This window comes from Cydia amplana, chromosome 9, assembly GCF_948474715.1.
Source record: "Cydia amplana chromosome 9, ilCydAmpl1.1, whole genome shotgun sequence".
NCBI lineage: Eukaryota > Metazoa > Arthropoda > Insecta > Lepidoptera > Tortricidae > Cydia > Cydia amplana.
This window is the reverse complement of record NC_086077.1, coordinates 14475712-14503383: the sequence shown is the minus strand read 5'-3', so window position 1 is coordinate 14503383 and position 27672 is coordinate 14475712. Positions and strand designations below refer to the sequence as shown.

Genomic DNA, 27672 nt, shown 5'->3' with positions numbered 1-27672 from the left:
AATAATATGTAAAAATCGTGAAAGTTTAAATCAGTGTTAGCGGTAACTGTAGTCCATGGATGCCTATGGCGTCAATAACAGTGATGTTTTTGTCGTACCTGTCACCGTGGTGAAATAGGGGCCAGATTACGCCGCGCCGCGTGGAACGTGAGGTGCATTGGGGTAAATGCATACCATTCACTCAAGGAAAATAATCTCCCTTATAAGATCACTCGTGTGTCTGCCATTTTGTTAAAGCCAATTTTCACCGTAACTACTGGACTAGTTCAATTGAAATTTAGTACACATATGTCAAGTAAGGAAGTAGTAAGTCGGTGATCCGAAGATGAGTAACGTAAATAAATGAACTTTTAACTTTGCGGCGATTTTTGGTATCATGTGACATATCAGATATAATACATAATTATAAGTAGGTGAGCAAAAATGTACCATAACCTAACTCAGAATTGTATTACATAAATACATATACAAAAAATAGTTCAACGCCAAAAGATTAATGGAAGACCTATGTCCTATAATAGGTGAGTTGGTCTTAAACAAAAAATATGCAATAAAAATGTGTAACTGTGGAACCCATAGTGAATCCTACTCGTACATGATCGGTTTTTATATTATGTACCTATAAGATATTTTCTACTTTATACTTTATAAGTGTACCTACATAATATTTACTTATAAGCAGTTATCACGTAAAATATTTGTAGATTTTTTTGGAAGTATGTGTCACATCATCATCATCTTCCTCGCGTTGTCCCGGCATTTTGACACGGCTCAAGGGAGCCTGGGGTCCGCTTGGCAATTAATCCCATAAATTGGCGTGGGCACTAATTTTTATGAAAGCGACTGCCATCTGACCTTCCAACCCATAGGGGGTAAACTAGGCTCTTATTGGGATTAGTCCGGTTTTTCACGATGTTTTCCTTCACCGAAAAGCGACTGGTAAATATCAAATGATATTTCGTACATAAGTTCCGAAAAACTCATTGGTACGAGCCGGAATTGCAATTCGCACGCTCTTACCGCTAGGCCTCCAGCGATTTTTTGAAGTATGTATAGCACAAAAAAATATTTAGAAATGTAACATTTAAGGTAGGTAATTAAAATACGGTATAAACATTATTGGAGAAGACTTGGAGGAAGTGTCATAGGGATCTACATTCGATGCGTGGAAAACAAGTTCTTTTGTCTAATTATAATCCATCGGCAATCACGCGAGCGCATAAAACGAAAATCATTTTTTTTTCACTCCCTAAAACTCCCTTAACCTAATAACAGTAAAACAAAAAATAAAATATAGAGGGTTACCAACCAGCCAAAGAATTATAAGTAGATATATGCACTTATCCCAACGCACCTCACGTTCTACTCTGCACGGGGTTCATTGCCGCTCCTACCGCCGTAAGTAACTATCAACACCTACATTATCAAGGCTACGATCGAAGATAATCGCTTCAGCACTGAAATAATACCGGTGGAATACCGGTATAATATTTTTTATTTTAATTGTATTAATTTAATAGTGAAACAAAAGGCGAATATACCACATAAAAGTAAATCGGTAAAGATATTAGGGGTACATTAGCCAACACTGTTTCCATATATTTTCAAATTTTATTTTGTCCGCCTTAATTAAATTTTGCACCCTGCCGGAACTTTATTTATTTAAATTCTCATTTAATTGATTTTGAGCCTTATGAAAAGTCGTATAGAGTAGTAAATAAAATTTTACATCTGACTTAATGACATCTGGTTTTATTCGGTTTAACTTTAGAAAACGCGTATCTCGACAAAGCCATAATGTAGAAAATTGTCAACAACCAAATGAATTATTAGAATTTAAATACGTCACGTGTGACATGAACAGACAAGGAAAGCAAGATTAAATGTATTGTTTCTCTTTCTTCTTTCAATGGAACGCTTTTCCTAAAAGGAGGCCACTAAACTTGCACTAAACTCAAAACGCTATCTTAAAAAAAACTTGATGGGTCAGTGACCTATCCCAGTAAAGTGAGGTAGTGTGCGTGAAGTGCGCTTGTGTGTGAAATGGGGTAAATTGACAGAATCTGAAAATTTACCCACCTCTACCGTCACCTTAAGCGTCAGAGTCGTACACGTACAAAGTACCTAGGTGTTGTTTTTTATATTTTTCATTTCTCATGCTCTGAAAATGGGTCATTGTTGTTCTAAATGATACGTTTCTGTACTATACTGGTACTATAGCATTTAACGTTCCAAGTACGATTTTATGATTTTTCTTACGATAAGCAACTGAAATTTGGGTTATAATGGATTTGTTAAACAATTTCCATTCTGATATTTAACTCCCTATTCCATAAATAACGATACTTTTGACTAAATTGTAAATTGAAAGTACCCTCAAGATTTACTATAAATTTTTTTACTCAGTCAATGTTTTTTAAAAAATCACATGCATTTTACTTTCCTCGTATTCGAAATGAAAAGTAGAGTGTTTAACTCGGGTGAAAGGCATTATTTCAGCCTCGGACTATTGACGCTTGTAGGGTTTTTGGTATTTAGCATACCTATTTAATTCGTTTTTAAAGTTACGGGTAGTTTGAAATAAGACCTAGCATACCTACTTAATAAGTTTTTAAAGTTAAGGGTAGTTTGAAATTGAAGACTGTTATTGGTTGGGTATAAAAAGAAAGACACTTGGCGGACAGCTCTCTTTTGGTTGTTGAGTCCTGCTAGCGAACGGTTGTCATAAGACGAGATTATTGTGAATTGGAATAAGACAAGAAAATAAATGGATAAATATCTTCAAGGTGTTATTATTTTTACACTTCAGAAGTGTGCAGAACGTAAGTACACGCCTACTGCTATTACTTATTGATTTAGTGAGATAACTGATAACATGACCCTTATTCTGAGCTTGGAGATAATTAATTAACTATACGAAATTCTAATGGATTACGTAAGAAATATGGTACTGGTAACATTTTTATTTAATTTAAATGAGTACCTGCATCATTTATTAATAATATTATGATGATTATGATTATAGGCTATCTAATTGCATATCAGTTAAACTTAGGTTAGTTTGACCCATAAATGTAATTAAATGGACATAATATCAATGTGTAATCATAAGAATATATGCGTCAGTTTGTCGAGAATTCAAAGTATTTAACCACCATGCCACCGACAGCTAGGCATAATAATGTTCAGTTAACAAAATCAAGTACACGTGTTCTTCTTAATAAGTAGATACGTGACTGTAGTTATTAACTTCTTTGCTACTTACTTACCCACACACATGTGGGAATTAGGCAGAATATGTCAACACGTGGGTCTTGATATGTGTTGGTTGGAGTATTCAAGGGTGCCTTAATTTTCATTATTTCTTCACTACGGCGCATAGTTTCAGAGATAAATTGATATTTATGATTTATAACCAGGTCTCGCAATTTAATTGAAGATTTTGAGTTTTGATTTTGATCCTTAATGTTAAAATTTGTGGAATATAAGTAGATGGCTTACTATGCAAACGGGGCATTGAATTTTCAGTCATTTTTTTTGCTACGACGCATAGATTAAACATTATTTTGTCATATAATTCCTTTATAGTTTATAAGGTATTATGATATAGTATATAGGTATATGTAACACCGGATACTTTTACGTTTCATGCCGAGTTGTTGGAGAATATGGCTGACGATGACTCATGATGATCAACGGCGCTTGCGAACACCAGAAGCCTCGGTCTTCGCGAAAGGGAATGTAGCTGGAATAACAGCGGCAGTGAAAAAGGAATCCAGACCGAAGCAGAGTCCTGTTGTGAAAGTCAGGAGTAACCCCGCTTCGACAGCCTTAGCGAGAGGCACGCGCCACTGGACATCAGGTCATGTACACCTACTTTTACTATTATATTATGAATGAATTGATATGGTAATGTGTGTTAGATACCGTGAATTGCTTGACTTCATCTCGTTCATCGACATCTAGCACATATAACATAAGTATAAGATGAATATATTGCCAGAGGATAAGTTGAGAAAAATAAATTTGATGAACCGATAGAAACTATTACTTGTGTACCAATTATGAGAAATTTTTGCCTAAATATGTCAATGCGATATAATAACGCGTATATATCTTATCTTACGAAATAATAGATACGATCTATGAGTGGTTCTCAGCCGGTCAGGCCTTTGACCAACTTTTGTGATTTCTATTTGAACTGCAAGGAAGCTCCACATTTATAATGCCATCTGTTTATAAACAAAATTGGACAATAATTAGCTCATTAACGGCACATTTTCTGTGAATTGATTGATTTGTTGCTTTGTTTATTTATTGGTCGAGTATCGAGTAGGTATCGAGTAGGTATCGATTATCGAGTATCGAGTATCGAGTATCGAGTATCGAGTATCGAGTATCGAGTATCTAGTATCTAGTATCTAGTATCTAGTATCGAGTATCTAGTATCGAGTATCTAGTATCGAGTATCTAGTATCGAGTATCTAGTATCGAGTATCTAGTATCGAGTATCTAGTATCGAGTATCTAGTATCGAGTATCTAGTATCGAGTATCTAGTATCGAGTATCTAGTATCGAGTATCTAGTATCGAGTATCTAGTATCGAGTATCTAGTATCGAGTATCTAGTATCGAGTATCTAGTATCGAGTATCTAGTATCGAGTATCTAGTATCGAGTATCTAGTATCGAGTATCTAGTATCGAGTATCTAGTATCGAGTATCTAGTATTGATAGTCATTTGGTTTCTTGAATTATAGTCATTTGGTTTCTTGAATTATAGTCATTTGGTTTCTTGAATTATAGTCATTTGGTTTATTGAATTATAGTCATTTGGTTTATTGAATTATAGTCATTTGGTTTATTGAATTATAGTCATTTGGTTTATTGAATTATAGTCATTTGGTTTATTGAATTATAGAGTCATTTGGTTTATAGAATTATAGAGTCATTTGGTTTATTGAATTATAGAGTCATTTGGTTTATTGAATTATAGAGTCATTTGGTTTATTGAATTATAGAGTCATTTGGTTTATTGAATTATAGAGTCATTTGGTTTATTGAATTATAGAGTCATTTGGTTTATTGAATTATAGAGTCATTTGGTTTATTGAATTATATAGTCATTTGGTTTATTGAATTATAGAGTCATTTGGTTTATTGAATTATAGAGTCATTTGGTTTATTGAATTATAGAGTCATTTGGTTTATTGAATTATAGAGTCATTTGGTTTATTGAATTATAGAGTCATTTGGTTTATTGAATTATAGAGTCATTTGGTTTATTGAATTATAGAGTCATTTGGTTTATTGAATTATAGAGTCATTTGGTTTATTGAATTATAGAGTCATTTGGTTTATTGAATTATAGTCATTTGGTTTATTGAATTATAGTCATTTGGTTTATTGAATTATAGTCATTTGGTTTATTGAATTATAGAGTCATTTGGTTTATTGAATTATAGAGTCATTTGGTTTATTGAATTATAGAGTCATTTGGTTTATTGAATTATAGAGTCATTTGGTTTATTGAATTATAGAGTCATTTGGTTTATTGAATTATAGAGTCGTTTGGTTTATTGAATTATAGAGTCGTTTGGTTTATTGAATTAGAGTCGTTTGGTTTATTGAATTAGAGTCGTTTGGTTTATTGAATTAGAGTCGTTTGGTTTATTGAATTAGAGTCGTTTGGTTTATTGAATTAGAGTCGTTTGGTTTATTGAATGATCGAGTCGTTTGGTTTATTGAATGATCGAGTCGTTTGGTTTATTGAATGATCGAGTCGTTTGGTTTATTGAATGATCGAGTCGTTTGGTTTATTGAATGATCGAGTCGTTTGGTTTATTGAATGATCGAGTCGTTTGGTTTATTGAATGATCGAGTCGTTTGGTTTATTGAATGATCGAGTCATTGGTTGATTGAATTATAGTCATAATTTATAGTCATTGGGCTTGAATTATAGTCATTGGGCTTGAATTATAGTTATTGGGCTCTCATTTGCTTGGGGAATCATTGGTTGATTGAATTGTAGAATCGTTGGTTGATTGAATTGTAGAATCGTTGGTTGATTGAATTGTAGAATCGTTGAATTATTGAATTGTAGAATCGTTGAATTATTGAATTGTAGAATCGTTGAATTATTGAATTGTAGAATCGTTGAATTATTGAATTGTAGAATCGTTGAATTATTGAATTGTAGAATCGTTGAATTATTGAATTGTAGAATCGTTGAATTATTGAATTGTAGAATCGTTGAATTAATGAATTGTAGAATCGTTGAATTAATGAATTGTAGAATCGTTGAATTATTGAATTGTAGAATCGTTGAATTATTGAATTGTAGAATCGTTGAATTATTGAATTATTGAATCATTGAATTATTGAATCATATTTTTAATTCATAGGTTACTGCAGTTAATGTTGCAGCATTACATTGAAATTATTTTAATATGATGATTTTAATATAAGCGATAATGAAGAGTGCATGGTTGAACCTGTAGAACTCACCACAATTAAACCGAGATCGAGGAGGAATGATGGCCTCTTATTGGTTATATTATTATGTTTAAATTAAGACTTGATAAAAATAGATGTACAATAATAAACATTATCTCATTACTAGATAAGCTGATATATTAAATAATGCATGAACTATAAAAAACTCGTCAAATAATAGTAGATTACCATTGAGGCAGTTTTTAAAAGAGATAATTTAATAATAAGAGATATTAATTTCAACTGGGAGGTTATTAAAGACACGTATTGCGGTAAAGAATTCACTTTTATACTTTTACTTATTGCCGAACTTGAAATTTGATAATTATATTTATACTAGTGCGCAAATCGTAATTAAAAGATTTATTCTTAATATTTTATGTTTACAAAAAGGCGAAGCTCCAGTATGTAGATCTCAATTAACGCAAGTATTTCCTTGAAGAAATCTCTGAGTGGATATTGGTGATACATATTGCGTGGGCAGTTTTCTTACAACCTAAACATAATTACAACGTCGTCGTAATCACCCCAGTAGTTAAATGATACCATATTTCAGTTACAAAATATGCGATTCCATGGTATACATTTTTGATTGTATTCTAGAACAAGTCTGAAGGTACGGATAGGTAAAACATCAGGTTTTTGCAGTTCTATCGTTTATGTCTGCCATGTAACATTTGAAACGTATAATTTATTTAATTCAACGTGTAGAGAAAATATTACTGGTCCTTTTTCTGCGGAAACACGCCTATTTAGGTGCTATGTTTATTCCCGAACTGCGGGATTTGGTATGCTATAAAGACGTTTAGTGAATTAATATACTGTTCAAGTCTTTCATAAAACAATATGCATATTAATCCCAACGCGTCTTGCAATTGATGGACTAAGTACTTTGTCAGCTTGGATAAATCCTAACAAGCTAGAATATACGACCTTCTCTGAAAACATTGGGAGGGGAGCTATTAGGTATAGGTTTTTAGTACCAGATGATTAATGCATTGATAATGGGAACATAATAGGTCAAGTTGTACACAATAATTACTTAATTATCGCTGTTATTCATCATAGTAATATTTTATAAATTATAGTCAGGGTTAAAGTTACTGAAAGGTTCTCGGGAAATATTCCTGTTTCAAGAGTGAGGTTTATAATTGAAGATTTCTTGACATGATAATGGAAAATGATGTTGAAGCCACGAGAATTTGATTTGATTCGTGTGCTGACACAGCTAAGTACTACCATTTTAGAAAAGATTTGAACTGGTTCATATTATATATGGCAGGAAGATTGATAGTGCTTCAGTCACGAGAATTGAATTGGTTCGTGTACTCTGTTGTTTCAGTCACGAGAATTGAATTGGTTCGTGTACTATCTACCTGCAGATAGAGATGATCATTACTCATGAAAATCGAATAATAAATGGCACTTAATGATCTGTTACCCTGAATTACTAGTCAAGGTGTACACTGTTGTGATTATTAACCCAATGTTGGATATTTTTAGCAAGTTGAGCGCCGCACCTCTACCGGCGTCCCCCGCCTCGCGCCGCCTGAGTCCGATGCGAGCCGTCTCCAGCAGCCGCCCCCCTCGCGCCGCCAGAGTCCGGTGCGAGTCCGGTGCGAGCCGTCTCCAGCAGGAGCCCGCCTCGCGCCGCCAGAGTCCGGTGCGAGCCGTCTCCAGCAGGATGTCTCCGGCAGAAGAGTAACAATTTTAACCCTTCGTATGCTTTAGTCAAAATTTACCACTGAATTAATAACCTTGAAACTGTAAATTCTAGTCCAAATTGTGTGGCAGGCATACGAAATGTTATTTAGATGATGTTTTTGAGATTTTGACTTGCTGATGCCTGATTGAAACTGTTTCGTATCCTATGCGATTAGTGTATCCACTGTTACGTAGTATACGTAGTCTGTCGGCCAAGTGTAGGGTTTCCACCTGGCACGTGTATGAGGACATACACGGAGTCAGGATGGACGAGTGTAGGGTTTTTGGTATTTAGCATACCTATTTAATTCGTTTTTAAAGTTACGGGTAGTTTGAAATAAGACCTAGCATACCTACTTAATAAGTTTTTAAAGTTAAGGGTAGTTTGAAATTGAAGACTGTTATTGGTTGGGTATAAAAAGAAAGACACTTGGCGGACAGCTCTCTTTTGGTTGTTGAGTCCTGCTAGCGAACGGTTGTCATAAGACGAGATTATTGTGAATTGGAATAAGACAAGAAAATAAATGGATAAATATCTTCAAGGTGTTATTATTTTTACACGCTCTCACTGCGTTCGAGCACGCGGCAAACTACCTCGGCATAAATGAGTGCCTTTCACCCCTTGGTTAACAATCTACTATTTAATTTATTTATCTATACTTCCAAAGCCACAATAATTGGAATTTTTCACTTGTCAATAAAATTAACAAAAGTCTCCCGTGGCGTCTGTCTGTTTGTGTATATGTTCGCGATAAACTCAAAAACGCCTGAACGGATTTTCATGCGGTTTTCATCTGTCAATAGAAGGTTTAGGTGTAAGTATAATTTGTTAAGGTTTTGTGTAATGTGTAACCCGTGCGAAGCCGGGGCGGGTCTATTTTTGACGATTTTTGACCCCCCCCCCCCCCCCACAATTCATGATTTTTTAACAGCCAAAAATCATGCTTCGATTGACCCCGTTTCCTCCTACGTCATGCTACCATCATCCGATGTCCAGTCCAGACCCAGACCCCCCCCCCCCCCCACAATTTGAAATGACGTAATTTATGAATAGCCCTTATCCAATATGACGAGGTAAATTAACGCCCATAAATCGTCTGTATTACTTAGTGCATAGGTATGGCAAATGCCTATAATTTCGAACGTTGGCGGCGCATCTGTGCAACAATGGGCGATATTTGGCACAGTTTTCATAGGTACGGAAACTAGAACACTGTCGAGTTATGTCTAGTCTAGTAAACATAGTAGCTTGCTTATTCGAATTTCAACTTTACTAATTTACCTGATTTTAGTCGTTTTGACAGCATTCGCAGTGTATCCCGCTTGTAGGTATACGAAGTGTAATTTTTTGGTGATACAAATACAAGATATAATATTATATGCGACTGTACTAATTACTATAAGCTACTTTTGTTATAAGAACCACCCTGAAATTGCAAAAAATTAAGAACAAGTGTTCCATATAGGTACTAAAGTTACAGGTTAATTTCGACAATTGTATGGAGACTAGCATTTTTTAGGGTTCCGTAGCCAAATGGCAAAAAACGGAACCCTTATAGATTCGTCATGTCTGTCTGTCTGTCCGTCTGTCCGTCCGTATGTCACAGCCACTTTTCTCCGAAACTATAAGAACTATACTGTTGAAACTTGGTAAGTAGATGTATTCTGTGAACCGCATTAAGATTTTCACACAAAAATAGAAAAAAACAATAAATTTTTGGGGTTCCCCATACTTCGAACTGAAACTCAAAATTTTTTTTTTCATCAAACCCATACGTGTGGGGTATCTATGGATAGGTCTTCAAAAATGATATTGAGGTTTCTAATATCATTTTTTTCTAAACTGAATAGTTTGCGCGAGAGACACTTCCAAAGTGGTAAAATGTGTGTCCCCCCCCCCTGTAACTTCTAAAATAAGAGAATGATAAAACTAAAAAGAATATATGATGTACATTACCATGTAAACTTTCACCGAAAATTGGTTTGAACGAGATCTAGCAAGTAGTTTTTTTTAATACGTCATAAATCGCCTAAATACGGAACCCTTCATGGGCGAGTCCGACTCGCACTTGGCCGCTTTTTGAGATTTTATATATTCACGCGAATCTCATTGCAATAAGTGGTGTCATTACAAAAAAAAAGGAAACCGACTTCAAAAAGGATAAAATTAGTTATTTGTACAACAAGAGATCAAAGTTTGATATTTCTTCGAGTGCTTATTTTGAGTCCCGTGCAAGCGAAAGATTCTATACTAGATTCACGAGCGTAGCGAGTGAATCTAATTTAGAATCTTGAGCGTAGTAAGGGACTCAAAAGCGCACGAGATGTAAATAACTTTGATCTCGTGTAGTTCACAAAACTTTTCACCTCAGCAGTGAGAACATATTAGAGAACCCAAAAAATGTATTCCTTCTTCATCACTTACCTCTATTCACTCATGTTTTCTTAAGATATACCAACAATAAAATTTTCACCTCAGCAGCTCGAACAAGGATACTTTGCTACTTAAAAACAGTGAGCAAAATCGCGTTTTGCTCACTGAGGGAGCAAAATCGCATTTTGCTCATTTTGTGTCACTCAGTGAGCAAAATGCGATTTTGCTCACTGTTTTTAAGTAGCAAAGTACCCTTGTTCGAGCTGCTGAGGTGAAAAAAATATTATACGTTTTTCAGTATATGCGTTACCAACTGATATGTTTGAAGTCGGTGCCAAGCCAAATTTGAAGCATACCATTATTTTAGGGCGATTCGATAATGACCGGTATTGTTACGTATTTGTCTTGGCACCGACTTCAAACATATCACGCATATACTGAAAAACGTATCATATTTTATTTTATCCTTTTTGAAGTCAGTTTTCTTTTTTTTTTTGTAAAAGTTATTTTTTTCCATTTTTAGTTTTAAGGCACTGTTAAAAGCTTGAGTGACGCGTGACGCATGAATGAAAAGCGTAATAATGCGTATCACTTCGAAATCATTCCTGTCACTACAGAAACACAAAAAATCGGACTACTCTGTAAAAAAAGTACTGTTATGCGTGGTCATACGTTACAATCGGTGAGTGAAAAATCAATCATCCCCTATTTTCCTACCCTTAAGGTTGGTTATTTTTCAAATTTATATGGGACCAACTTCGGGATATACCCTTTCCAATAAAAAAATAATTATCAAAATCGAACTAATCTGTAAAAAGTTGAGAACCTCCTCCGTTTTTTTCGTCGGTTAAAAATGAAATCAATTTGTAACAAATAGCCCCCAGTGTACGTAACTACAAACTAGAACATAATTAGGCCAGTTTAGGGCGTTTGTTTATTGTTCATATAGCTCAATTCCCATCGGCTTACAGATATCGAAATGCGTAAAGGATACCCCATTCCAGGGAGGCGGTGATGACTTACGATCAGAACCTTATCATTTTGAAATTTTTGAATGACTGACTGAATATTAAACGCCTATTAATAGTAAAAAGAAATAAAATATCACCACCTTATACTAACACGCTAAATAAGAGAAATGAAGTTTTATTCAATTATATCTGTAATCTATTATGAACACCTGTATGTAGGTACATATTTTGTTAAAGGCATAGACATAATATGTAAACTAGACACGCTATCTCGAGCAAATTCTGTCCGCCATGTGTCCGCCATTTTCGGCGTTTGACGTCTGTCACTAAGGTGGAGAATAAGCGTATCTAAATATCCCCTAAAAACCAGTTTACCCTCATCGCGTTTAAGATTACAACACGCCGCAATGTTCTCATTAAAATGGCGGAAGGTGCCTAAAGGACAGTCATATTCAAGGTCATATTATGTATTAGTCCGCTGTAATGCTGTGTAAATTTTATGAATTAATAAAATAAAATAAAATAAAGGAAGCCCGCGGAACGGCGGAACGCATGCAATAGCGTTTGTGGGTAGAGTCTGTGCGGAAAGAGAAGAGTCGTGGAATGTATGGAGCCCAATACATTCCAAGACTCTTCTCTTTCCGAACAGACTCTAAGCCCAGTCTATCTTGAATCCTACTGCAAACCAACTGGTTTGCCTAACTGGTGGTACCTAACTAGGTACCTACTTAGTCGTTACTTCAGTCACAAATATGTTAAATTTTCACCCGAGAATCCACATAATAGACTTTATGAAAAATAAAACGGTCAAGTGCGAGTCGGACTCGCGTTCCAAGCTGCCAAGGGTTTTGTACATTACGGAGAAAAAAGGGGAGGGGGGGGAATGGTCGGACAGACAGACGCACGAGTTTTACCAATAACTTGCCAGAAAACTAATCAGGGGTCAAATTCTGAATTTAAAAAGGGTCATGGAAATTTCATTATAAAGTGACAGGTGTACCTTGTTACTTTGTCGTGTCATTCTAAGTTTTTGGTTCATTTACGTTTAAGTAATTACACTTAAGTAATATGAGTAATTAAAAATTATGATGTAAGGACATAGTATGACAAACGCGCGTGTGGGGTCGCTCCAGCAATAGTTAATACACATTAAGTATCATAACGCGCCAGTATAAAAGATACAGGGTGTGTTCAGAAAACGGTTGTTTCCTACCTACGCTATCGCTATCGTACTTATAAGCCAAATCGAATTGGTCATGAAATCTATAGAAATACAATGAAAACCATTATAAAGAATGTTTATTTTGGTGTTTTTAATCATTAATTAATAAAATAAAAGCTTATTAAAAGGATTTATCTTAATGGAAACGTCCTGGAAAGACTGACGGTAGGTACATCATACTGACTTCATTGTAACGAATTGTTTATAGTCGGGCCAAGCTAACTATGCACCGAATATGACGCACTCAAGGACCGGAAAACCCCTCTTTACGCTTAATCCTATCCATTCGGTAACCCAATCAATTCGGTTACCGTATCATTCGGTAACCCTATCATACTGTTACCTGATTGTAACGGTAAGCTTATTGAAACGGTAACCTTAACCTTTAACCGAGTTAATCTCAAAACCCCATCGCGTTAGGGTTTTTGTTAGGGGTTTTTAACCGGTTTTTATTCAGTTATGGTAACCTTTATTATCGGTTGCTTATTGGTTTGCTACATTCGTATTTAGCGATGTGCCGTCAGTCAAATACCTACTAAAAGAAATAGTTAATTTATTAATAGAAAGTTAATAGTTTATTTTGTTATTTTTGTCAATTTTTTTTAATTTTGCTTATTTTAATGTTTTTGTTTATTTTAATGTTTTTGTTTATTTTACTTATTTTGTTTATTTTACTTATTTCATTTATTAATTTTATTCATTTATTTTTTGGTTAATTTTGTTATAATAATAATATAATTTATTTTGATTATTTTATTTATTTTATTTATTTTATTTATTTTATTTATTTTATTTATTTTATTTATTTTATTTATTTTATTTATTTTATTTATTTTATTTAATTTATTTATTTTATTTAATTTATTTATTTTATTTATTTTATTTATTTTATTTATTTTATTTATTTTATTTATTTTATTTATTTTATTTATTTTATTTATTTTATTTATTTTATTTATTTTATTTATTTTATTTATTTTATTTATTTTATTTATTTTATTTATTTTATTTATTTTATTTATTTTATTTATTTTATTTATTTTATTTATTTTATTTATTTTATTTATTTTATTTATTTTATTTAATTTATTTATTTTATTTTATTTATTTTATTTATTTTATTTATTTTATTTATTTTATTTATTTTATTTATTTTATTTATTTTATTTATTTTATTTATTTTATTTATTTTATTTATTTTATTTATTTTATTTATTTTATTTATTTTATTTATTTTATTTATTTTATTTATTTTATTTATTTTATTTATTTTATTTATTTTATTTATTTTATTTATTTTATTTATTTTATTTATTTTATTTATTTTATTTATTTTATTTATTTTATTTATTTTATTTATTTTATTTATTTTATTTATTTTATTTATTTTATTTATTTTATTTATTTTATTTATTTTATTTATTTTATTTATTTTATTTATTTTATTTATTTTATTTATTTTATTTATTTTATTTATTTTATTTATTTTATTTGCTTTATTTGCTTTATTTGCTTTATTTGCTTTATTTGCTTTATTTATTTTATTTATTTTATTTATTTTATTTTTTTTATTTGCTTTATTTGCTTTATTTGCTTTATTTGCTTTATTTGCTTTATTTGCTTTATTTGCTTTATTTGCTTTATTTGCTTTATTTGCTTTATTTGCTTTATTTGCTTTATTTGCTTTATTTGCTTTATTTGCTTTATTTGCTTTATTTGCTTTATTTGCTTTATTTGCTTTATTTGCTTTATTTGCTTTATTTGCTTTATTTGCTTTATTTGCTTTATTTGCTTTATTTGCTTTATTTGCTTTATTTGCTTTATTTGCTTTATTTGCTTTATTTGCTTTATTTGCTTTATTTGCTTTATTTGCTTTATTTGCTTTATTTGCTTTATTTGCTTTATTTGCTTTATTTGCTTTATTTGCTTTATTTGCTTTATTTGCTTTATTTGCTTTATTTGCTTTATTTGCTTTATTTGCTTTATTTGCTTTATTTGCTTTATTTGCTTTATTTGCTTTATTTGCTTTATTTGCTTTATTTGCTTTATTTGCTTTATTTGCTTTATTTGCTTTATTTGCTTTATTTGCTTTATTTGCTTTATTTGCTTTATTTGCTTTATTTGCTTTATTTGCTTTATTTGCTTTATTTGCTTTATTTGCTTTATTTGCTTTATTTGCTTTATTTGCTTTATTTGCTTTATTTGCTTTATTTGCTTTATTTGCTTTATTTGCTTTATTTGCTTTATTTGCTTTATTTGCTTTATTTGCTTTATTTGCTTTATTTGCTTTATTTGCTTTATTTGCTTTATTTGCTTTATTTGCTTTATTTGCTTTATTTACTTTATTTACTTTATTTACTTTATTTACTTTATTTACTTTATTTACTTTATTTACTTTATTTACTTTATTTACTTTATTTACTTTATTTATTTTATTTATTTTGTTTATTTTATTTATTTCATTTATCTTATTTATTTTATTAGGATAAAGTTCATTTATTTAACTTAAAAGGTAATAATAAAAAAAACATTACAAAAAAACATTACAACTATGAATTAAAAATTTAAAACCTAAACTAAAATTAAAATAAACCTCCTTAAAAATTAAACTAATACTTATAATATTATATAAAAACTAAAATGCAATACTAATAAAATAGATGAAAATAATATAATTTATTTTATTTGTTTTATTTATTTCATTTATTTTATTTGTTTTATCTATTTTATTTGTTTTATTTATTTTAGAAACTTACAAAATTAAAAGTAGTAGTAACTGCAAAAGTTAAATTAATTTAGAATAACATTCTAATTGAATAAAACGTTATTTAGTATAATCCTACATCTGGAATAAATATTCCGTTTTGTCTTTTTCATTTAAAATAAAAGTGTCATGATTTATTCACATTCAATTTATTCTAAAATAACGAGTGCAAGAATTATTCTTATTCAAATCGATTGGAATAAGAATGAAATTTCTGTTTTTATTCTTATTCTTATTCAAGTTATTTTTTGCCAAATTCTGCTCTAGATTACTCTCGTGTTGTTGAAGGTGACTATTGAACAAAACCTGCAAAATATATTTCATGTATGAAGTCAATTATTTGCACTTCCTAGTACCTAATAACATGAAGATAATAAATATACCTACACAGGCGAAGCAACATGCGTATTTAAATCGAAACGCTGCGCTCCGCTGGCACGCGCTACAACGCAAGTGCACCGAATGTTTAAAGGTCGTGGTATTTTCTATTGTATTAGGATATTTAGGATTAAGCAGAATGCGGTGAGAGTCATAGTGACAACAATAAAGCCTTATTATTGTACTACACTACAGTATTGTTATCAGTGCTCTGCCGTGTCATGACTAATTGATGTAAATGTAGATACATGAGTTAGTGGTAACAAGGTTAAATGGCATTTATTTGGTCATATTATACGTCATATTATATGCAGTACAATGTATATAGATAGTAAAATGAATTTCACCCCTCTTTTCAATGGTCGGATTGATTTGAATTTTTTGAAGCCATCGAAACGGTGATGATAATTTTATAATGAAGCTACATAGAAAGTAAACTGCGAAATTATAATTATGATGGTTCAATGTATATTTCTTTGCATATTAAGTAAGTATTTTGTTTATTATTCCTATCAGCCTTGAGGTCTTACGTATGCTATCTCTTTCACACCTACGGAAAGTGAATGAGATAGTAAATTACTGCAGGTAAGAAAAGAGTCCTACGCTTATCACTATAATTAAATAGATTTGCAGAAAGTTGCAGGCGTGTTTCCACTTGAGACCGTCATTTATTACTCATTGGCAATAACAATAGGATTAAGTCGTGGCGTGGTGAATTCTTTGTCAGAATTTGCTAAACACGTGCGGCAAGCGTTGTGTCAAACGATATTAATACCTGTTAATTTCCGTCTAAATAATAAATGCAAATTTTAAATATCAGAAGAGCTTTTAAAAACACCATAAGTCTTGGTAGTAACTCGGATACTGAAACCACATACTATAGTTCATTTTTTTTAGCATTAGAAATAAGGTAAACAATCTTGATGTCTCTTTTTTAATTGAAAAGCACATTTTAAAAATAAGTTACGGTAAATATGTAACAATTATGAATCTAATACGATCTTTTATAGTCTTTTGCTTTCATAAGTAATAGTTATGGTTTTTAAAAAGTGTTTTTCAATTAAAAGACATGTCAAAATCGCTTACCTTCTTTCAAGTTCTTAATCATAATCATAATCATAATCTTTATTGTTTGTGAGAAATGGGTTACATTGCCGGTAATTACTATTGTAACAATATTTCATGGACTCACCAAGACTCTACCTTTACAGGTGTACAAACGAATATTTCCTATGTTATCTTAAAGTCGAAGTCATACATAGTCAAATCCCATTAAATCATTATTTAAAAATTCATTAACACTATAAAAACATCTCTGTATTAGCCAAGCACGGACTTGTGATTTAAATATATTCAAATTATTATTCTTAAAAATGTCAGGTAATTTATTATAAATACGAATACACATAATATACGAGTTTCTTGAGGAAAGTGCCAAATTAACAGAAGGTTTATGTAAAGTAAACTTATATTGTGTTCTTGTCGCGCGTGGACCCATTGTTTGAAACTCCACAAACAAGTATTTATACTTATGTACAAAAACACACACTTCGAAAATGTACATGCTAAGAAAAGTGAGTATGTTGTTTTTTATAAAATGAGTACGACATGAGCCCATATAGTGTATGGCAAATATGGCTCTTATACAACGCTTCTGTGTTATAAATATTGCGTCAGTTTCCCCAAACTACAAGTCCATATCGTAAGAGAGAATTTACGTAGCCATTATAAGCAAGTAGCGCTGCTTGGGTCGAAACAGTTTGGCTAATTCGTCTAAGTGCAAAAATAAAACTATTTAGTTTGGATCGTACATTAGCAGCATGTTCCGTCCAATTACAGTGGCTGTCAATCATTATGCCTAAAAACCTTGTATTTTGCACTTCTTTTACAGGCTCGTTATCTAGAGTTATATGCAGTTTCTGTGTGTTGCCTCTTGCTGTACTGAACTGGATATAAGTAGACTTATTTACATTTACTTTTAAGTTATTTCGTTTTAACTATTCTACAGTGCTTATCAGCGCTGTATTTAAGTCATCGTTATAAGTTGATACATTTTTACATTTTACAATAATAGATGTATCATCTGCGTACAGTAGACAATCATGACTGGGCAAGCATTTTGGCAAATCGTTTATGTATAATAAGAATAGCAGAGGTCCCAAAATACTGCCTTGCGGTACTCCATAATTATTATACTTCTAATGTTAAAAAAAAAACGAACTATAAACATAATTCGAAAACAGAAAATGAGTATTTTTCCCATTTGTTCCTGCCCAACGTGATCGCCGCGATACATGAGGCGGGGACATATGGGAATGATTCAAATGAAGCGCCTATTCCCATCTGTGCCCGGCGGGGAGAAATAGGAATACACCATATCGAGCCATTCCTTATCCTACCTTTAAAAACATCTTTTTTAGGGTTCCGTACCCAAAGGGTATAAACGGGACCCTATTACTAAGACTCCTCTGTCCGTTTGTCTGTCACCAGGCTGTATCTCATGAACCGTGATAGCTAGGCAGTTGAAATTTTCACAAATAATTAATTTCTGTTGCTGCTATTACAACAAATACTAAAAACAGCATATAATAAATATCTAAGTGGGGCTCCCATACAACAAACGTGATTTATTTGCTGGTTTTTGCGTAATGGTGCGGAACCCTTTCTGCGCGAGTCAGACTCGCACTTGGCCGGTTTTTTATTTATTACATTAATTTAGGCACAGTGAGCCATTGAAGAGTTTCGCTATCCACCATCCGTTCAGAGCAGCTGAATTGTACCTGATGATTTAGTTATCACATTAAAATAAATACGGGTATCGTCCAATACCAAGACTATGCGGCAGTAAATTAAATTTGTAAGATTTTATTGCATAAAATCAGGTATAAATTAGTCAAGAAACATAGTAGTTTCTTGTCTAATTTACTTCTATCTATACGTAACGCCTATACGGCACCCAGACTACATGTTTAATCCAGGAATATTATTTAGAATATAAAATCATGATTATATTTATTTGATTAAGAATGAGATTATTCTTATTCAATTTTTTCACATACGAATTATTTCCGATCAAAATTATTTGAATAATTTTGACGGGAATAAAATCAACATGATTTTATTCTTAGGAATTCTTATTTAAATAATGATTTTATTCTTGAATGCCCAACACTGCTTACTTAGTATGTATGTATCTATTTAATTTAATCAAAACTAATTCACCTACCAATGTTATAGATACCCAATGAATATGTATAATGAATTCTGGTATTAATGAAAGATTTGTAGTATTAAAATAAGTTTATAACTGCTATAGATATATATTTTCTGATCGCTGCATTAAGCGGTACAAGGTAAATTAAGACTTTTAGCTCATACAACTCACCGCATCTGAAAACATTTTAAACTAAAGTCTATTTTTTATTCAGTAGACTAAAATGACATTTCATAGTATGAACATCATGTGTCATTTCATTTCATACTATGAAATGTCATTTTAGTCTACCGAATAAAAAAATAGACTTTAATTGCTTATTATAAAATAAGCTCATAATAACTAGTACATATGTCATTTGTTAACAATGGTAAAATATCTACCACAATCCGCTAACGCATGTATCTTTATCACAAAGTGTTTTTTTTTTAATCACTTAAGATAAATTATACCTAACTAGGTACCAGTAAAATTACTAGTTAGGTGAAAATTTTTCTTTAAATCAGTCTTTAATCTGTAGGTACCAAGTGTGAACCCGAAAATAAAAATAATAATCTAAGTAGCATAAAATATAACTAAATAATAGCAGATATTACTAGGATATGATGTTGTTTACTTGCAACCCCTTTTCTAAAAATTTCTAAACTAGAACTGCTCCGAAATTAACAAAAACAATAGGAACACACAGGTATAAAGATAAACAAAGGAATGGCCGCGCTGCAGCTGTCGCTCACTTATGTTTTCAATTTTAGCTTAAGGACTCAAAGTACAATATTGTTTGAATTGACAATAAGCGAAGTTACCGGCAAAAAAACTTGTTTGTGCTGGAGGCTTCATAGACCGCCCATGCCAACCACGGTTATTCAATAATAAGTTGAATTTAAGTCTGCGTAAAGATTACAATCGTTTGAACTTGTTCAAAACCTTATTATGAGGTAACAGAATAGACTGGGTTTTTATTTCGGTTACCGGTAACAGGGGTTAACTCGATCTGATACGGTTACCGAATCAAAGTGTTACCTTATCAGACGGTTACCGTTATGGTAGGGGTTTTTATAACCACTTCTAAAATAACCCTAAGAAAAACCCCGGTTAAGGTAACCGGTTCCGGTCCCTGGACGCACTACCTTCAGTCAAGTCGGATAAACTGAGGACAGGTATCCCTCCTTGGACAAAGGAATATTCCTCAATTATATGAACGTGGGTAACAGCAGTGTACTTATTACAATTTTTGAATTAGGATTTACTAGTCAACTAGCTAAATTAGTTCATAGTATAAAAATAGTACCGTCATGTTCCCACAACCATAATTACTAAAATATATTTGCCAACTCTATGTACCTATCTTATTCAATATCTTAGAAATACTACGTAATACTTTTAGAATTCCAATAGTAAAACTTTACCACTCATTAGAACCATGTTTTCAGGGCACCCTGTAGTTCTTAATCCAGATTTATAATGCCATGTTCTGTGGTTATAAAAACGGCTTTTATAGGCTAAGCTAAGCTAAGCATACCTACGTGACAAAAGCGGCCGCGGCAAACCCTTTTATCTGTAGTAAGGTGTGTTCCATCAGTTAAGGGACAATTCGTAAACCTTCTTGCAAATACATAAAGTCCACTAATGGTCATCGTGACCACTTAAAAAGTGTTGATGTAACTGGGAGCGGTAGGCAGATTTTTGTGTTAGGTTTTGATGTTTTGTGACCTTGAAACAATTCTCTTTCTATACTTAATGCCATGTATGTGATTCTGTAGGAAACTAGGAAAAGTACCATATATGGAGATAGCCTAACGCTCATCAAAAGTCGTATCATTTGTATAGATAGAAGCAACGTTTTACGCAACGTAAGCACAAGCATTCTTAATAGGTCCCTTTTCCACGGTGCAACATATTTGGTTTGTCAATGGTTACGCACTACTAAGCTTTGTGTATTGATGATACTTTATTCAATAGTTATTGACTTTTCGACAAATGGTTTGTTGAGATAGGTCAGTAAATGTAAATTACGCAATGTAGGCCTGAGAAAATGTAGAGATTTAAAAATTTTAAACTGAGGTTTCGTTGGAATGTCGTCTGTTCAGCCTTAAGATGAGTTAGGTATCAGAACTTGAAACGGTACTTTGAATTATTACTAGTTTTCTTGACAGCGAGTCGTTTGGATGCCATCCCAACTCATTATTGTACATCGTATGGCATCGTAAACCTTGGTGAAACGTGCTCCTCATGCGTACACCATATAACCGGGTTATAGGTTCGCGCTGGCATATTTTAATTGCACAGTATAGACGGGCTACACACGCAATTAAATACGAATGGGTTCTTTTCTTAGAAATGTTGATACCTACGAAGGAAAATTGGAAAATTGATCGCGTCGCGGTCTATACGACGCCCACCGCTCTACCAACTGCGGCCTATATATGGAAGGAACTTAACTATTATAAAACAATGATTTTATTATTATTTTTGTTTAAAACCTTCGTTTATATGTATCACATAAGTATATTCTTTATTGTTGCATTTTTTGAGCAATTGAGCATTGAATGAAAAAAGTAGGAACTTCATAATTTTCCTTAGCACCACTTGCACCATCCCACTAACCCGGGGTTAAACGGTTGAACTGTTAACCCAGTGTCAAATTGTACTGGTAACCATGGTAACTCCAGGTTTAACCGGTTAACCCCGGGTTATTGGAATGGTGCAAGTGGGCCTTAGAATTTGATCTCTGAGGCAGTACGCTGCGTAAGTCTGCAGCGTCAATGGAAAGCTGCCTTCTGACTGAATGACGATTTGCGCAGCATTCGACGTCAATCCAAAGCCTAACGAAAAAATATTGTCTTAGTAATAAGCAAGGACAAACACAGGACAACACTATTGCTGTAGTAAACAATATTTTCCGATATAACAAGTCTGACACGAGTAATAGGAAAAATACTAAAAGCTTTCCGATTGTGGAAGTATGTCACCCCTGAATAACGTCACTAGGTACAGAACACAGCATTGTGACCCAGTTTATGTTTGCCGGGCAAACACGGGCGTGAGTTCATCTCCACGTGTAGGTACAAATGGTACAATCTGCTCTTTCTAACATGAAACCATCAATAAAGCCTTAGTGATTAGGCCATCGACAAATTACATATCCTGCGGGCTCAGCACGGTTCCATTTTTATCGACTATCACTATGACCGTCAATTTCGCACTTACATACTTGTTAGAACGTGACAGGCATGGTGATAAACGATAAAAATGCGACCGTGCTATGTACTTAGGGCTGTAGGGCTAGCACATGACTGGCGCGGTATCTCGCGGCGAGATATACTACCCGTCTTTTTCTGAAAGAGGGACGGGTAGTTTATCTCGCCGCGAGATACTGTCGCGCCAATTATGTGCCAGCCAGGCTGCATACCCAGGACAATGTTTGGACGTCGGAATAATTCTAAGTACTTTCATGAGTTTCGTGGATTCGAGCTTTGTCTGAGACGGTGAAATTTTTCCATGTTTCTTTTTTTGCATTTAAAAATTTGTAGTATGGCTTGCAGATTGCAGACGTATCTGCTTGATAAAAAATTGTTTCATATGCGATTTTAAAACTATCGCTTTTAGCAACCTTAGACGCAGTCGCAGTACGGAATACATGATGAGTTGATGACTTAAGTACCCACACCTATGTAACCTATGAATGCTTTTAAGTTGTGGGACATGATATTATATAACCATAGATAGGTTATACTCATACTTGAGGAGCACAAAAAATACTTCCATATTTATTTCTGTGCCTATGAAGAAATCTGTTATTTTTGATTAATTTTCTCATTCCATCCATCTTTGTCACACTCGTTGTTAAACATAAGGTCGTCTCTTTCTCTTTCGGTGTGCGGGAGCTCGTTAACACGTGCACATTTATCGCTTGTCCAGCCGCGTCTAAAGGCAACTTGTCCAATTTGTCACAAGTTAAGCGTTTCAATTTTGGAACGCCTATAACCTATCTTGAGTTATAAATCATTGTTCAAAAAAACTTTTTTTAATTATTTTTTTCAATCGAAACTGATTCTGAAAGGGCAATTCTGACCCAATTGCTTCCAGTTGACAGGCTCATCTCCCTGAGTAGATATCGGTCTAGGTCGTACGCATATATTTTTGCTTGACCCAGATGTGCATCGTGATGAAATGCCACCCTCTGCGGGGGTGAGCTCATAAAGTGCCCATGAGTGTAAGAATAATGTGGTTTATAAATCGATTTTTGATGTTTCTAGGGCAGTCATAAACGTGTAGATTATGGCGTAAACTGATTAAAAAAATAACATCATTTTACATCAGATCACATCTTATAGGTACGTTAAAACGGCCGGCCGGCCGGCCCGGTCTAACGCGAGTCATCCTTTAGTTCAAATCACGTTCAAATTACGTTCAGTACGGCTACCATCAGCTTGGCACTGACATAAACGCCATCGAGAACGTAATTTACTTTCTATACATCTCGCTCGTACTCGCATATTAGTGCAAACGAGATGTATAGAAAGTAAAATACGTTCTCGATAGCGTAAGTATATGTCCGTTTTGACACTGTCTGTGACTCATGGTACGGGCTCTTATCATTTTCTTTTCTAAGTTTTACTAATTACACACAATTCAACCGCTATGCATCAAATACTTAAATATATTATAATTATTATACCAGTTACGGTCAAGCAAAAGAAAAAATCACATTCGATTGCAATCTCATGACTTTCCCCGAACCCTCAGGCATTGGGTTTGCTATTTGCTACGTCTTTGGCTAATAGGCAAGGCGTGTTAGACCACAGACATAAATAAACATCTGCTGCCCACCTTATTTTGTAAGTATTTTACATTTGTTGGTAAAGTCATCATAACATGTACATGGGTTTTCGATTTAGGAGTTTAAGTAGGTAGCACCCGAGCGGGTAGGCTCTGGCGCGTACTAGAGACGTGAAGCCGTGAAGACTTTATGCCCAATCCCCTATGATAGCCATACTCTAAGTGTATTCCGCGGAACCCTAGGGTTCCGCGACACCCCTGCAGCGGTTCCGCAAGAATTTAGAACACTATGCTTTAGTCGCCTCGAAAAATTTTACTATGCCGCCACCGTATTGTAGGGTTCCATCAAGTATTTCGCTTCCCAAAAGGGTTCCATCAAAAAAAAAGATTGAGAACCGCTGCCCTATGATAATAATTAATGCTTCGGTGATACTTTTCAAATGTAGGTCTAGTGGCAGTGTAGAATATAGGTAAAAACAATAGATAGTCAGGCGTTGGCTATGCGAACTTATTGGCTCATTCCCAAATCTAGAGCGCGACCTAAAATGCCTGAATTTCTGCCGTTTCGAACACTCATTAGGGTGATTAGGGCCACCCTAGGACAATCAATTCGAACAAACCTACCTATTGTCCATTTAGCACTGTCAAACGCGGACCGTGAGGTCATCGTTTAGTCTTTATTTATGGCCGACAGATTGCATGAACTATTTATACCTTCGTTAATTACGAGCGGACGTTACGTTATGTGTATTACGATCTGTTTGAAATAGTGTTTTATTTCCTGTGGTGCGTAGTTTTATGAGCTTTTTTTTCAGTTACAAGCTTACAATACTGGCACCGGATATGAATCGTACTTTCCGGTAGGTACTTACCTAACCTACCGTTTACGCTATCGCTATAGGCCTTGGACCCCGATTCAAATTTAATAACTTGCTATGGTTTTGATCATATTTTGATACGACCTCGAAGATCGCTCACGCTGATTAGTGCATGTGAAACGAAAGGCTATTTGACTATCATATGTTACTTTTCTAAAATTTGGTTAGTTGGTAAAAAAAGTAAGTGAACAAGTAATAGACACTTTATTATACGAAACAAGGATACGTATAGGTTACAGCAGATATTATATAATTTGAAAGTCAGAAGTTATTCCTATGAGGGCTCTGTTCCAGCGAATTTCAAAAAGTATAGTCCCAAAACACAAAATCACCGCAAAACTTATCAATAAACTGCCTAAGATGACTGTGGTATACATATATTTCGCTGATCATTACTGTTAGTCATCATAGTAATTTTATCTTTGCTGGTCCCTGTCTCTATCAACATTGATTCGTAATATTACCCGCTCGGAGGGGTAGACTACCATCATAGGTCCATACAGGTACGAGAATAATCTTCTTGCAGTTGTCATTGAAGGCAGTGTACGCTGTTCAGATTCTTTAAACCACCGTGGCGTCTGTTGCGTGGTCAAAGCTAGCCGGAAGAAAGAAGGAACTGGAGTATTACTTTTATCCCAACATTTCATGGACCTGCTTTTTAAACGTACTTTGTCTGGATTAACTACTACACATATAGCACTCACTGTAAACAGAGCAATCTTGAACATTTTAATTGTTAATCGAGATTGTTAAATACGGTTCTCCTTAATGTTTCGTTTGTCTCTAACGATTCTTTTTAACTAAGTGGATTTAGTTTCTTGGTCCGGTCCGGTATACACATTACTGTGAAGTGTAAATCTTCTACATTGTTTAACATCTTTTACATTGTTTAATAACGTTTGAACGATGCAGCACATACAGCAGATAGAGTCTGTTCGGAAAATAGAAGAGTCGTGGAATGTATAGGGCCCCTACATTCCACGACTCTTCTCTTTCCGCACAGACTCTATAAAGAACCACGAACTCGTATATGAAGTTATGAACGTACCTATATGTATGTACATATATATAGTTTACAAAGTGTAAATTATGTCTTAGGTAGGTATAGTATAACTATTAAATTAAAAATAAATAAAAAACCTACGCTATTATGCCAAAAAAAAACATTTTATGCCAAAAATGCCCTACATTATTTTGGTAAAGAGCTGATTATTTTCGAACTGCTGGTTCGATTTCTATCAAACATAGCAAGGAATCTCGCATTCATTTAAAAAAACCGCATCGAAATCGGTCCATCCGTTTGAGAACTACGATGCCACAGACAGACAGACATTTATTTCCGTCGGGGGTTAAAAAAACAAGCAAAAAAAATAGGTACTTATTCACAGCCGGTTTTCAAGAGGTACCTAACTTGGATACATTAGAACCATCAATATTAAGATAGTAACTTTATATTGTTAAAGATTTTGAAAGTGAAATAACAGCTTGTATTTTACGTGTGTTTGTTTCCCAATAAAATGAATTGACGTCATCATCTCAACAGTCATCAGAGCATACCTACTTACGATCAGAACCTTATCATTTTGAAATTTTTGAAACTTAAACTGAATATTAAACGCCTATTAATAGTAAAAAGAAATAAAATATCACCACCTCATACTAAGACGCTAAATAAGAGAAATGAAGTTTCATTCAATTATATCTGTAATCTATTATGAACATCCTGTATGTAGGTACATATTTTGTTAAAGGTATCTAATGTTTTGAGATCTGAGTTATTGAATTGTAAGAAATAACGCGCGAAAATCGTAATAAGTGAGATCAGCGGCGGTAGCACGGTCGCTTTTTTATCATTTGTCATGCCATGACAGGCTAACACTTTTATTAATAAGTAAGACATAAGTGCGAAAGTGACGGGCATAGTGACAGGCGATAAAACTGGAACCATGCTGCGCCCGAGATGAAATTAGCATTTCGGCTAGGCCTCCAGATGAAGTACCCACTTATTGCCAAATTAAAATCCAAATTATTTGTATTTTAATAGTTATGTATTAGCAAAACCGTCCGCTAACGAAAAACAAATTTTAAGTAGTCAACATTCCGTCTGGGGCGGGATTTGGTCTCGCGTTTCTGAGATAACGGCCCATCGCTCTACTTAAAAGAATCAGTTGAAAATAATCACTCCTATCAGGCGGTCTAGCATGAGTTGCGTTCTCGCGCGCGACTCCATACATCGCGCTTGATGTATGATACATCAAGCGCGACTTCAAGTAGGTATGGATTCGCGCGCGAGAACGCAACATGCTAAACCGCGGACGGCTTATTAGCTCCTTACCTCTATCCGGATTATTGGATTATTATACCAGAAGCACGAGTACGAATCTCGACTGACACGGGAAATTACATTCTATTTGTGTAATATATAGGTAACATTTTCCTTATTTCTCATATTCCAACAATAATGTTGTCCCCAGGATGTGAGGCGAAAGCTATCTGGCTACTGAACCGGCACGGTGCTACCAATCCAGAGGCGGGTGAACTGCCTCAGCTGCAGCACTTGACAACCTTCCGGGACAACGTTGTGAAGAACTACCACAATGGCTACAACAAGGAGGTAGGTCTAAGCTATAGTGACCCATTTCGTACCTTGTCACAGTGACAATCAATATGAAAGTCGCTAGAGACCTCATACTATTGCCACTGAGACAAGGTACAAAATGGGATTCTGAACTTAAAATCTTTGACGGTACAAGATTCCAAAATGCAGGTGTGAAGCGAAATCTAAAACTACGGAGATATGGAAATAGTTCTCAGGAGTTCTGAGACACTGAACAAGGCCGTAAGCAAGGAAATGTTTGTCAAAATTGTCGGCACCCGAAAAATTCTTGCTATTTC

At 33.7% G+C, this 27672-nt stretch overlaps 3 protein-coding genes across 4 annotated transcripts in view; 2 read left to right on the top strand and 1 right to left on the bottom strand.

Moving 5' to 3' along the window:
- The window catches only part of LOC134651191 (alpha-(1,3)-fucosyltransferase 10), a 155633-nt gene that overhangs the window by 91955 nt on the left and 36006 nt on the right, over window positions 1-27672 (top strand). The window lies entirely within an intron of this gene.
- The window catches only part of LOC134650853 (multiple inositol polyphosphate phosphatase 1-like), a 46642-nt gene that overhangs the window by 10895 nt on the left and 8075 nt on the right, over window positions 1-27672 (top strand). Inside the window, exon 3 of the mRNA XM_063505785.1 lies at window positions 27252-27391. Coding sequence (XP_063361855.1) covers window positions 27252-27391 — 140 coding nt within the window. The remainder of the gene's footprint in view (window positions 1-27251; window positions 27392-27672) is intronic.
- LOC134651186 (dihydropyrimidine dehydrogenase [NADP(+)]) overlaps window positions 24359-27672 on the bottom strand; it is a 58955-nt gene continuing 55641 nt past the window's right edge. For both annotated transcript variants that reach the window (XM_063506229.1, XM_063506230.1), the window contains one exon: window positions 24359-24368. The gene's annotated coding sequence lies outside the window, so the exon portion shown is untranslated. The remainder of the gene's footprint in view (window positions 24369-27672) is intronic.